Source organism: Thermobia domestica, chromosome 1 (assembly GCF_964235325.1).
Source record: "Thermobia domestica chromosome 1, izTheDome1.hap1.1, whole genome shotgun sequence".
Lineage (NCBI taxonomy): Eukaryota > Metazoa > Arthropoda > Insecta > Zygentoma > Lepismatidae > Thermobia > Thermobia domestica.
In genome coordinates this window covers 142,296,130-142,309,259 of record NC_137454.1, presented here as the reverse complement: position 1 = coordinate 142,309,259, position 13,130 = coordinate 142,296,130, and the positions used below count along the sequence as shown (strand labels likewise).

The 13,130-nt window shown below is 36.1% G+C and overlaps 1 protein-coding gene across 2 annotated transcripts in view; it reads left to right on the top strand.

The window, feature by feature from the left end:
• The window catches only part of LOC145689693 (F-box/LRR-repeat protein 18-like), a 54,014-nt gene that overhangs the window by 38,051 nt on the left and 2,833 nt on the right, over positions 1-13,130 (top strand). The window contains exon 9 of one of the 2 annotated variants that reach the window (XM_081763890.1): positions 2,384-2,611. The exons of the other annotated variant lie outside the window; for it this stretch is intronic. Within the exon in view, the coding sequence (XP_081620016.1) occupies positions 2,384-2,611 (228 nt within the window). The remainder of the gene's footprint in view (positions 1-2,383; positions 2,612-13,130) is intronic. 2 annotated transcript variants of the gene reach the window in all.

Sequence of the window (13,130 nt, the reverse complement as noted above, 5' to 3'; positions counted from 1 at the left end):
TATGTAGTTTGTGGCGCTAACTGTCCATATTATGAAGACTGTATCGTCCTATTGAGTATTCGGCACATTCTTTTAGAATTCACAGATCTCAGAGCACGCTTAGGAATGCTGAAAATCTTACTAAGTTTCTAAGTGTGAAGTTGCCAGTTAAAAGCAAGTACTGTCATATCCGAAATCGTCGTATATTTTTCATTTCAAATGTTTTTAAAATCCCTAACAAATTCCCTAAATTCCCTAACAAAATCCCTGACTATTCCACGTCTTCTAAAATTCCCTGACTTTTCCAGTTTGTTGCCACCCTTATGACGTCTGTTGAACTTTTTATGAAGTTTTTCTCTTTTAATGTCTTATTTTGTAGTACTTTGATGTGAAATACTTTTTAAAGAAGTTTTATGAATTTTTAATGTACGCTATATGTTGTCATTGCCTTATCGTGACGGGGACAAGTAGCCACACGTCGTCCGTTAAACCATGATCATTCATTATTTCGCCTAACGCAGAGAACAGATAATGTTCCAGATAATTAACATAGTAGGCATCTTTAACTGTTGCTCCTTGTGGAACATTGTGTGCAAGGATAACCTTTGGTAATTATACACAGCGCGGAAATAAAGTTCCCGGACTGATTTCACTGTGAAAAATATTACCTACAGGAAGGTGATTTCCTTTCAGCTTATTACGTAGTCATTCGATGCAAAACTTACGTTGTCCTTGAGGTAAAGTTTCAACTTTAGGAACAGGAAGTAGACCACTGAAGTCAACAGTTGACGTCAATTAATTATGACCTGCCACGAGTCATTCGCTGCAAAAGTCGCTTCATGACCTGAATATAAGCTGTCATTGATCGTCTGACCTTCTGGAATAAATTGTGAATAAGACGCTTGGCATCAAGAAAGGCAATCAATAAAAAACTAACTCGTGACTTTTGCATGCGAACCTTTTTCAGTTTTGGCTTCCCTGGACTAACTCACGCCGACGACTGTCATTTGGTAAGAGGATCGTACTTGAATTTGCGTTTAATCCCCGGTGACAATGGTTTTGAGGAAATCTTGCGAGGAGTTCGCGGTCATGACATTCGCTGCTCTTCTGTTCAACATACAAAGTGCACACACTTCCCTTTCCCCATATCTTCATGGATGATACTCCTAATGATGATCTTATTGATGCCAAAGATACTGCTATTTTTCCGGAGGCTCAGATTATTGCCGTCAACGAGAAAATTCTTCGGGGATGCCAGAGTGTTGTCATTTCTTCGTGTGCTTGGACCCTCTGTTCCCTCGTCGTTCACCAAAGTCTCTCTTCCTCACGAAATTACTTGTACCACTCAAATGTGCTTGCTCTTGACAATGCTTCATACCCGTAAGTATCCTGTAGCAATCCATATTACTTGGGTGATCTTCCCAATTTTGCACAAGTCTTGATAGTATACTTCTGCTTCATGCTGAAAACAGGGGTTACTGCGCAGCGCCTGGAACTGTTAAACTCCACAGCTCGATTACTGGCCGGAATATTGAAACTTGTTCCAGTCACTGTGCAGACATGTGTGCTTATGGCGCTGTCGTTGTTCGTATGGTGCGCCACTTTCTTTGGTTAAAAAATTATTATAATTACTATTATTTGATTGCTGTGCCAGTTCAGTTTCCTAAGATCTAGTCCACGTTTCGTCAATTGTAATAGTGTGACGAAGTAATCCCTCATCTTTATTTTTCATAGTATTCTAACTCCAGGTGAATGTGAGCACATTTCCTTCCTACCATTTCTTCACGTCGATGAAGTGATGTGGTCCGTTTTGCGGAAAGTTTACGAATATCCAAGTCCGGTTATCATCATATGGAAAACAGCTAACACTGGTGAAGTTTTCAATGTAACTTCTATTCTTTTACATGTTCATCTGCTCAAGTAACGTGCGAAATTCATTCTAATGTGTTGCAATAGAGCTGAGTCTCCACAAGTTTCCTGCAGTCCTTGTGAATTTGCAATACGTTCTTCACGTGCAAACTTCTAAGTTTATTGTATTATGAAATATTACTGTATACAATACTGCAAAAATTTGTCAGTAAATATAATGCCTAAAAATAAGTTTATAAAACTTACAGTACATCTAAGTTCTATAACTGTTATAGTATACTGCGCTTTTGTAAGCAGATTTGTCGGTGAAGATAAACAAAGTGAAGAAATTGTCTTCTTTCCAAAACTTAATACTAAGATAGAGTATTAGCCTTAGTCCTTTGTTGATTGACAATTAGTTAATCATTTCTCTCTTACATTGTGCTTATATGGGTAACTTGATATGAAGAAACATAACGAATGTTTTTAATACCATGTTTTTAGTATGTTTCTTCTAATATTACCCACTTAATGTAGTATTTTAAAATTGTTACAGATTACAGCAGGAAAACGTAGGTCGAACAACGTTCCTTTTGGAATCTCTGTGTAATTGTCGTCTACTTGAAAGGATCTACATCCAGTGTCAGCGAAATGACCATGGTTTGGATGAACGCGTGGTGGAGTCACTGGTTATGAATCTTCAGAAATTGGTTGTGTTATATCTTATCATTGATCGGACAAGTAAAGTTACTTGCAAGAGGCTTTATAAGACTCTACAACAAAAGTAAGTCCTAAGATGATAATTCATATGTTGCACTACCAAATAATAATTACACTGGTCGGCATGAAAATCCTCCCACAAGGGTGAAAGGGTGTACCGGATAGATTTCGAGACGCTGATTACGAATATCTCATCGAGAAAGTTCCAGCACGTATTTTTTTTTTTTTTTTTTTTTTTCGGCGTGCTGTTTCCATAATTGACAGAAAATCGTATTTAATATGTGTCATCGTTCCTGAAGACAGCCTACCATCTGTACTTTAGGTGTAAAATCGGCGACCAGGATCGCGTTTGGGCTCCGAAACAAAGTTGTAATTCGTGTGCGCGTACTCTCACAGGATGGATAAATCGATGCCGTTCGCCGTACCTATGGTTTGGCTCGAGCCCCGTGATCATGTTTCAGACTGTTACTTCTGCCTGACTGATATAAAAGGTTTCTCAAAAACATGAACATAAAAAACACTATCCTAACTTGGATTCCGCGAGACCTTTGAAACATGATATTTGTCTGCCTGTACCCGTACCACCAGACTCATACACCGTGTGCAGTGTTTCATCCGATGAAGAACCTGCTGCTTGTGAGGATATTGCACAATCTTCGAGTACACAGTCAGATCCTAATTACGCTCCAGTACCTGACACTAATGAACCACATGTGATAAGTCAGGAAGAGCTGAATGATCTGATCAGAGACTTAAACCTTCCCAAGTCTAAGGCTCTCTTTCTTTGCATCACGACTTCAACAATGGAATCTACTAAACCAAGATGTGAATATATCGATGTATAGGAAAAGAGAGGTGAGCTTAGTTCCTAATTTTACAAAGGATGGTGATTTGGTGTATTGCAGTGACATTCCATCGCTTATGGGACAGCTGAAGTTGAACTACAACACTGAAGATTGGAGGCTATTCGTAGATTCCTCTAGGATAAGTCTCAAGGCAGTGTTACTACACAATGGCAATTAGAGATGCAAGGGCTCGGAAAAAAAACGGCTTTTTTTGAAAAAAACTCTGTTTTTTTCTGCTTTGCTTTTTTGCTTCGGAAATTTTGGGCTTTTTTCAAAATACTGCTTTAAATTGATAAAACAGACTTTGTATCGCTTCTCTATAACACAAAAAATCATTTAATTAGTGGTTGATGCTGATAATAATATAAAACATCGAAAATAAACTATGAATTTCGAAAAAATATTTCAAACAATTTTTCTTCAACATATTTACATTATGAATTCCACAGGATTAACCAATGTATATAATAAGAATTTTTTAACCTCCTATATACAAAAGTAAGCAGAGTTGGCAAGAACCGTGGTTGTTTTTGAATATGCCAAAAACCCGTTTTTTGGGGGATGTTTAAACCAGGCTTTTTTGGTTTAAACCAGGCTTTTTTGATTTAGATTTTTTGCTTTATGTATTTATATTACATATTCACAGAAATAGCCTAAATTTGTTTCGCCTTGATGTTATTATGCAACAGCGGGGTTATGCCGGAAGAACTTCCATAAGCTTAAAGAAGTGCGGTCAGTACATTTCTTAAGTTGAGAATCTCCCGCCCTAGCCATTGGGAAAATCCCGTCATTACTTGAAATGTAAGACAATAACGGGAAAATCCTGTTATTGCTTTGCATGTAAAATTTAAAGGTCAACGTACCATAATCAGTACGCTAAAACTGAGGTATTAAATTACAAATTTAGTACCGGTACGTAGATATCATTGAAAGTCCAATCCAAGCTAATGTTGGAAGCTACGTAGGCAATCGATAAATTTTGCCAATTTCTATCAATATATTTAAGCAATATTGGCTTCTTTATAAAACAGCACGCATTTAGGCATGTAGAAATATATAATTTGGTTTGTTTCGTATATTTAGGCTTAACATCCTTACGAAATACCGAGGTTATCAAGGAGAAGACTCGCTTAAACTGACATCCGAACCGCTACTTGGTTTACGCATGAAAGAAGGGTTGTGGTTCGACCGAGAATTGAACATGGGACACCTTGATTAAAAGGTGAAATAGAAATAAAACTATTGCAGGTGGTTTGATATCTGGAAACGTCACCATGAAGTTCACACGATTCGCATTTTTCATTCTTTTTATTTTTTGGTTTAAACCAGTTATTAAAAAAAAAGTTGGTGTAAACCAGCCAATCCTAAAAGTAAACACTTCTTTTAAAAGAATACACAAATAACTAGCAAAATAGTATGTAGTATTTTTACTTCAAAATATTCCATACCCTCTTTTTGGAACAAAATAAAATTAAAATAAAACATGAGAGAAATACTTAGATTTATATGATACACTTAAAGGCTGCACATCTAGAGCTTTTGGTTCTGTATATTCTTGAAATTCTACAGTTAAGTTTTATAGAACCACCATCATAGTTTACCCAATCCTCAAGTTTTCTGAATTTTTAACAAGAGGGATTCAACATATCATTACGGAACTCCCCCCCCCCCCAAAAAAAAAAAAAGACTACGGAATATATTTAAGTTAAGCTAAATACAACTGCACAACAAACATGACTGAGTGATTAGCTTTTGCGCTTCTATCGGGAAGTCCGGGATTCAACCAGCATTCGACCATTCTGACAAAGCTTTTCTTCATTCCATCTGTGAATGTAGAAATAGTGCGTGTACTGTGAGTTGGGCGACTTCCTTTTTTATTGTTTTTAAATCGTTATTATTACTAATTACCAGCAGTGACGGTTTTGCGAAGGTTAGGGGGGCGGTCTTTCGGACTGAAGCCCGTTCCCCAAAGTTACGGAATGTCTGCAACAAACGAAATATCTATTATTTATGCCTTTCCTCATAAACTTTAAGCTCCCGTCAAATAAAAATTACGAATGTTTAAAAAAACTAAACATTAGTAAGAAACCCTTCCCAAAATACTTTTTTAAATCCGCCACTGATTCTCAATATAAAATGATTTTTAAAATTGTATCCGGAAGATTATTGCTAAACATATAAACGAAACGAAATATTAGTTATGCCTGTACTCATAAACTTCAAGCACTTCCCAAATAAAATTAGGACTTTTTAGGAAACGAAACAATCAGAAAAAACCCTCCTAAAGTACTTTTCTAAATCCGCTACTGATTATTTGTATAAATTGGTATTCAAGGTTGTGTCCGGAAAATTATTGCTAAATCACTTCACAGCTACAATATAACAGAAATGTGGAAGTACGGTTTGACGGATATATTGAAAAACGTACGCTTTGACGGATAAATAGAAAAACGGGCAAGTTTAACTTTTGCGCTAGAAGCTAGAGTACTAAAAGCTCTTAGAAATGAAACACGGATGACAAATTAGAGAAGAAAAAAAGATGTCGATAACTCAAAAGTTAAAATAAAGTTAAATAGCCTCTAAAATTACCCTCAAATACTACATTCTTCATGTTAGCTTTAATTCGTAAAACATGTGCTCCATCCATCTTGATGGTGAATTTCAGAGCGAAATATCACATTCAGGTCATGGAATTTTTATCTAACTATAGAATATACTATAAGAAAGCTATTTAGATAGAAAAATCATGAAGTTGAAAAAAGCCAACATTTCCAAAATTCTCGTTTTTTTCCCAAAAAAGCCGGCTTTTTATGTGAAAAAAACCATCGATTCAAAAAAGCCGGCTTTTTTGCATCTCTAATGGCAATGAAAAGCCAGCCATCCCTATTGCTCATGCTGTACATATGAAAAAAACATACGAGATCGTGCGAAACCTATTGCAGAAAATACACGAACAGTTCCAGTGGTCTGTATGCGCTGACCTTAAGGTTATTGTCATCCTCACCGGTTTACAAGGAGGTTACACAAAGCACTGCTGCTTGTGTCATTGGGATAGTCGAGCCAAAGATCAGTACACAATCACAAAATGGCCGCCAAGGAACAACTGGTCCCAGGGGAGATGAACGTGGCTAATGAACGTCTTGTGGATCCAGAGAAAATATTCTTACCACCCCTTCATATCAAATTAGGGCTCATGAAGGTCTTCGTCAAGGCCCTGAACTGGGATGGTGAAGCATTTAATCATCTCATAAAAGTATTCCCAAGACTCAGCGAGGCCAAGGTGAAAAAAGGTGTTTTTACGGGACCTCAAATCAGGGACGTTTTTAAGGATACTACATTTTCTTCTAAGCTTAATGAAGTGGAAAGTGAGGCTTGGGAGGCCTTTCGAGAAGTGTGTAGTAACTTTCTAGAAAATCACCTGATTACAAAGACATTGTGGGCAGGTTAATTACTTAATTTCATAACATGGGATGTAATATGTCCCTAAAGTTACACTTCCTGCATTGCCACCTGGACTTCTTCCCTGAAATGTACAGCTTGGGGGAGGTCTCTGACGAACACGGGGAAAGGTTTCACCAGCAAATAGCTGCCATGGAGAGGCGCTACAGTGGTAAATGGAGTGTGAATATGTTGGCAGACTTCTGTTGGAATGTGACACGCGAGACACCCTGTAGTAATTACAAGAGGAGTAGGAAAACCAAGTGGCACGTAAGTGTTAAACTTTAACTTTTTATGCAATTTTATCTGCATAATTTATATTGATATTTAAATTATAACGTTCAAATTATTATGGGTGGAGAATAGCATCTTTGGGCGGATATTGAAACATCCCCCCTCCCTCCTCCCTAAAAACTGGTACGTCCTGGAGAAAAACGGGTTACGGATTCGAACTCAGGAACTCGAAATCTATAGGAATCACCTATTTTCGTTCGTGAGAGCGAAAAAAATTCATTTTGCCGACCAGTGTTATTTATTGGAGAATGAAAGTTTGACCTATTAATGAAACTCACTTTATACAACAAAATCCAGATACACTATGTAATCGGCTTAAAGTAGATTATAATGGAATAAAAATTATCACTAGCTCCCAGCTAAATGTTTCCGCTACCAGGAATCGATTTCCAGTGGGCATTAAAGTGGTTTGGATTCAAGCTCAGCTGTAGGTCTAAGTTTAATAAAGCATTGGTGCTGAAAAGGATAAACTGTAAATAAAATATAGAAACAATACAAACAAAAGACGATGTTGACGGAATATATTACATGACGTCTCAGAATAGAATAGTTGTTTACTAATAAATGTATCAGTAGTGAGACAAATTTGTTCTTTAGACAATTTATTGAGCGTCCAGGTTGATCTATTGTAATGGAAGAATTGGAAATTTCATATTCATCTGGAAAGAACTCTGCGAGTCCAATTCTGGATACTGTTTTCTGTCCAGGAAACGAGAGTTCAGTAACTGAAGTCTTTTTAACTATTGACCTTTAAAAGGGGGGAGGGGGTTATTTACATTTGTAGAAAGTAGGACCTCCATTCTTCCTTTTGAGCACATTAGATGTCGCTATTATAAGGATTTATTCAAAATCATACACTAAGTTTAATGACTATCAGTATCATGCTGACGTGTGATTTACAATAACTGTGAAACGTGGATAGAAATTCTTTTTTCAGAATAGCGCTGGCATTAGGAAACAATTCCTGTCGTAATATTCGAAGCTTGAATTCAATTTTTCAAGGTCTAGTTAACATCTGCGCAGCCCAGTAGTGGTACGACCATTTTCAGAAATATATAATAAAATTGTCGTACTACTGCTGGTCTGGATAGTTGTTGCAGCATATACAGACAAGTAATCGCAAAATTTCTTGTGGGTACGAATCTGCCTAAATGTTTATAATGTTTTCAACAGTCATTTTATCTAACTTCGTTTTTCTCGTCATCGTTAATCAACAGAGCATAACCGCTTCACACTCAAGTGACACATTTGTCCTAAATTTGTATTGGATTATTTAAAATGTTCAAAAATTTCTGCCTTGGATATTAAAGCTTCAGGGATTACCTAAATGAGATTGAATATGAATGAATACAAGTGAGTTTCATTTCATAGTGTGAAACTATGGTTGACTTCCAAACTATGCGAATTCAATACTTAACACTAGAACTACCAGGAAATTAATTATACAAGAACTACCAAAGGGGTCATTTTGATCCCTTGTGTTTTAGAGGTTTTTTAGGTTCAAATTTAGCGTTCCTTTGGCAACCAAGACTTGATGTGACTTTATATATATATATATATATATATATATATATATATATATATATATATATATATATATATATAAAATAATAATAATAATAATAATAATATGCTTTAGAATCCCCACTAGATTTAACCAGATATCAAACCATGGTCTCCCACGTCCAAAATATTTGACAATGTGTGAATAAATATACACTTGAAATGTTTTTGAAGATAAACTCAGGACATTTAATATACCAATATGTTACGCATTTATTTAAAATTTTAAGATGTGAGCATATAAACCAGTACAAGTTTCAAGAGTAAATCAAAAATTTTATAATAATATTATATTGAGGCATATAGTATAAATTTAAATGCACTGATTCCGCTACATGTCCTGATTTGTCACTTCTTCCTTTATCCTGTAGAACTTGATGCTGCTGGCAAATCTTTGTCTCACTTTTTTTCAGAATGTTCCTTTGCCAACTTAAAAGACAGTACTTCTCCAATTTCCTGTCTACTAATATGCCTATTTGCAATATACTTGTATAAGATATGTGAGTTTATGGCGGCCAAACCAAGTAGGTTATAAAAGAGCTATACCGGCCATTTTCTTCAAACAGCCTTCACAGAATATTTACTATCCATCTAGTCTACAATGTCTACATCAATTTTCTGTAAAACAATTGTAAAACGAAACTTTCAGTTTTCTTATTTTCGTGACCACTCATTACATGCACGTTAGTGTGAATGGTGCTCAATATCAGTAGTCAACTATTTACTATATATTTGTTCTTCACTTCAAGAAGTATCCAAAATTTGTGCCATGTTTATCCGGCTTGCTACTCATGAACTGAACAAATTTCATTGGAAAGATCAGCTCATCAATAGTGCAATAAGTATGGGATTGTAGCATCTTCGGGAATTTTCAATCAACTGATACCAAATATCAGAAAATAAGCAAAACCTGTTAGTTGTATGCTTTTCGCTCCACTTAGACTTGGGACAAACATTATAAATCTAATTATTTATTCAAGAGCCGCAGCCCAAGCTTTCCAGACCAGAGACACTTTACATTTAACGCTCTTCATCCTCATTGCTCCACGGAAAAATATAGCAAGACAATAATTGCATCAAACTCGTCGAGAAAAACTGACTAGTTAGGATAATTTAAACTCGACGGGCCTCAACTTCTTTACACTTCTTTATATTTCGCAGTAGAGTATCGGTTACAATCAGTCTGAATGCCCTTGCACAAGCATCATCCATATTACTCGTAACGAGTGATGTGGGTTCTGGTTTGATACGAACTATATTATGTTTATGTTTTTGTTTTTGAACTATAGGATGTTTTTGTAATCTTCGGCATCTCTTGTTCTTTACATTCACTATCGTCCACACAGTCTGATCCGGAGTTCACTAAGCCTACCAGTAATTTCAGTAGAATTCCCTTGCTCAGATTCTTCACTTGAATCATTATTCATTCACTTGAATCATTCACTAGAATCAGAATCAGAATATTTGGCTTCTTTGTCATAACTACTGGAAAAATCTTATTTTTCAAGGTCTGTAACATTTCCTTTTCAATTCAGCTGTTACTGTCCTCATTACCAGAAGCACTATCGTCAATATATTGTAACTGTGCTAGACACTCTGCTGTGCACGCCGTTTACTACCTGCAAACAGTGAAACACGTTCTTCAAAAAATTACCACAAATCAATGGTTGTTCACAATTGTTTCGGGGGCGTCAATAATACACCTTGATAAAAAGTATAAACAAGAATGAAAACAGGCATTTTTTAAATCCAGGGTAAAATAAATAGGAAGTGAACTTTGTGGTGGTCAAACACCGTCTGCGAGGGTTTTCTAAGGGTTCGCATATTTTCTCTCACTTTGTTCATTGCACTCTTCCATTCATTTATCATTATCAACGTTTCCTTTAGCTAGGCGGCATAAGCGTGAAACGTAAAATTCAAAGTTTTCATTTTCAAAGTAAATAGGTAAGTGTCAAAATGACCCCCGTGGTAGTTCTAGATAAATCGCCATTTTTAAAGAAAACCAAAAATAATTGAAGTATGGTATTTAGGATATAATCACACTGGTTAGAGAGCAGAAAAGTACTGACATATGTTTGGCATATTTTAATTAATGTTCAAATTAAAGGATGATGAATGACGGTGAGAGGTCAATATGACCCCTTTGGTAGTTCGTGTGTTAAACTTGTTAAACTTGAAGTAGTACATCAATAACTACTGCTTGCAATAAATTAAAAAGATCAAAGATAGAACCTGTTCCTCGGACACTGAATCCATATCAGAAATCCATTACTCGCTATCTCTTGCTGTTTTCGCTCTGCGGAGATTAATATTGAAACTGGAATTCCTAATTGATGAGGTTCCTCCCACTTCTGGTTGCAATAGAGGAATAAATCAGAGATGAAACATATTTTTGTAGTATTGAATCCATATCAAAAACTGGTTATCCCTATCTATTTCCGTTTTATCAGTTATGCGGTTATCAGAGGACATGAAACAGTGTTGTAACCAGAAGGCGCAGAATTTGACCGCTACCAGTGTGAAGAAAGAGATAAAGTTCGGGACAAAACTCATTCTTGGAACGCAGATCTACGTCAAGAAACCACTTTTGATCCCTCTTACAATTTTTGCTCTATTAAAATGAACATTGAAACCGACAGTATTAATTAATTTCAAAAACTTCCAGGTTTTGCTATGCTGTTGCAGCTGGTGGTGGTGTTATGTTCTTTTGAGACGGAAGAGTTCATTTCATTTCGATTGCAGAAAACTATTTCTTGCTATCTATTACAGTTTTTGTTCAATGGCGACAAACACTGAAACCGGAAATGGTTTATATCTATCACTTCCGGTTTGAATAGAGGACTAACGGAAGAAATTATGTCTACTTTTGGAATACTGAATAGATTGCAAGTAATAGCTTCTCGCTATCTATTACCGTTTTTGTTTTATGGTAACCAACGTTGAAACCATAAAAGGTTGATCACTACCACTTCGGTGTGAATAGAAGTCTAACGAAGACCATGGAATCTATTCTTGGGACCCTGAATTGATTGCAGTAAACAACTTTTTGTTATCTTTTTTTTGGTTTTGCTCAGTGGAAATCAGTATTGAAACCAGAGGTACTAGTAAATTTTAACCAGTATTGCCGGTGACCATGACATGTTACCTTAAGACGCTGAATCGATTGGAAAAATAACTTGTCGCGATCTGTTACGGCTTCTGTTCTTTAACGGTAAACATAAGAACCGAAAATGGTTGATTAATACCATTTCCGATTTGAATATAAGGTCAACTGAAGAGATGAAGCTACTCTTGATGAACCGATTGGAAGGAAGTGCTTCTCGATATCTTTTGCAGTTTTTGTTCTACGGAAATCAATATTAAAAGCGAAATAGTAAATTTGAACCACCGGTTTCAGATAGTCATGATACGTTGTCGTTTGCGAAAACCCGCTTTTCGCTGTCTGTTAACGTTACATTCTACGGCGAAAAACGTTGAAACCGGAAATGGCGAATTTCAACTACTTTCGGTTTGAATAGAGCGTTAACAGAGGACATGAAACCTATTTCTGGGATGGTGATCGATTTACAAAAAGCAGGTTTTCGATACCTTTTATCGTTTCTGTTCTATGGCGAGAAACATTGAAATCGGAAATGGTTTATTTCTGCCACTTCCGGTTTGAATAGAGGGTCAACCGACGAGATGAAGCTTACTTTTAGGATGCTGAATCGATTGCAAAAGAACCGTTTCTCGATTTATTTTACCACTTTTTCTGCTTCTCAATCTCTTACTGGTTTTGCTTGGACACCTGTCGACAGACTAACTGAAGTAGCCGTTGTATAAGACTTCTGACATTTATGCATAGCATAGTTTGGAAGTCTAATAAATACAGATTGCTCTACAATAGTTTAAAAATCAGCCTCTCGTTTTTGTATAATTTTTACCAGATACATACTGATTTATGAAGTTACAGAAAACTCTCTTATTAGCAGACACGTACGTTATAATTACTACCACTATTCTGAGTAATAAAAAGGTGAAAAAAACTTACCGTAGAATTGGTTGTTTTAAAAAAATCTTTTATTGACTATAAAGACATAGTTGTCTCAGGCCATAGCTGGTAACTGCTGAAGTGATAAATTTCCATTATCGACGTTTTGGGATCTACAGGTCTTACAATTCTCATGGATCTGAAGGGGATAAAAAGTCCCGTTTTAAGGAGGAGACAAGGAGGTATCAAAATGAATGAAGCTACGTTTGTCCACGAACTACTTCCAGACCGCTGCACAGATTTTGATGATTTCTAGTACATAACTGAACCATAAACTAACTTGCAATTTTACCATGTTACTTTGTTCAAATACGTATCCTAAGGGGGGTGTCAAAATTTGTGCGAAAAAATGAACATCTCACAATCCTCTCGATTTAGGTAGATCAAAGTTCCTGCGTAATTTCTTCATCTAA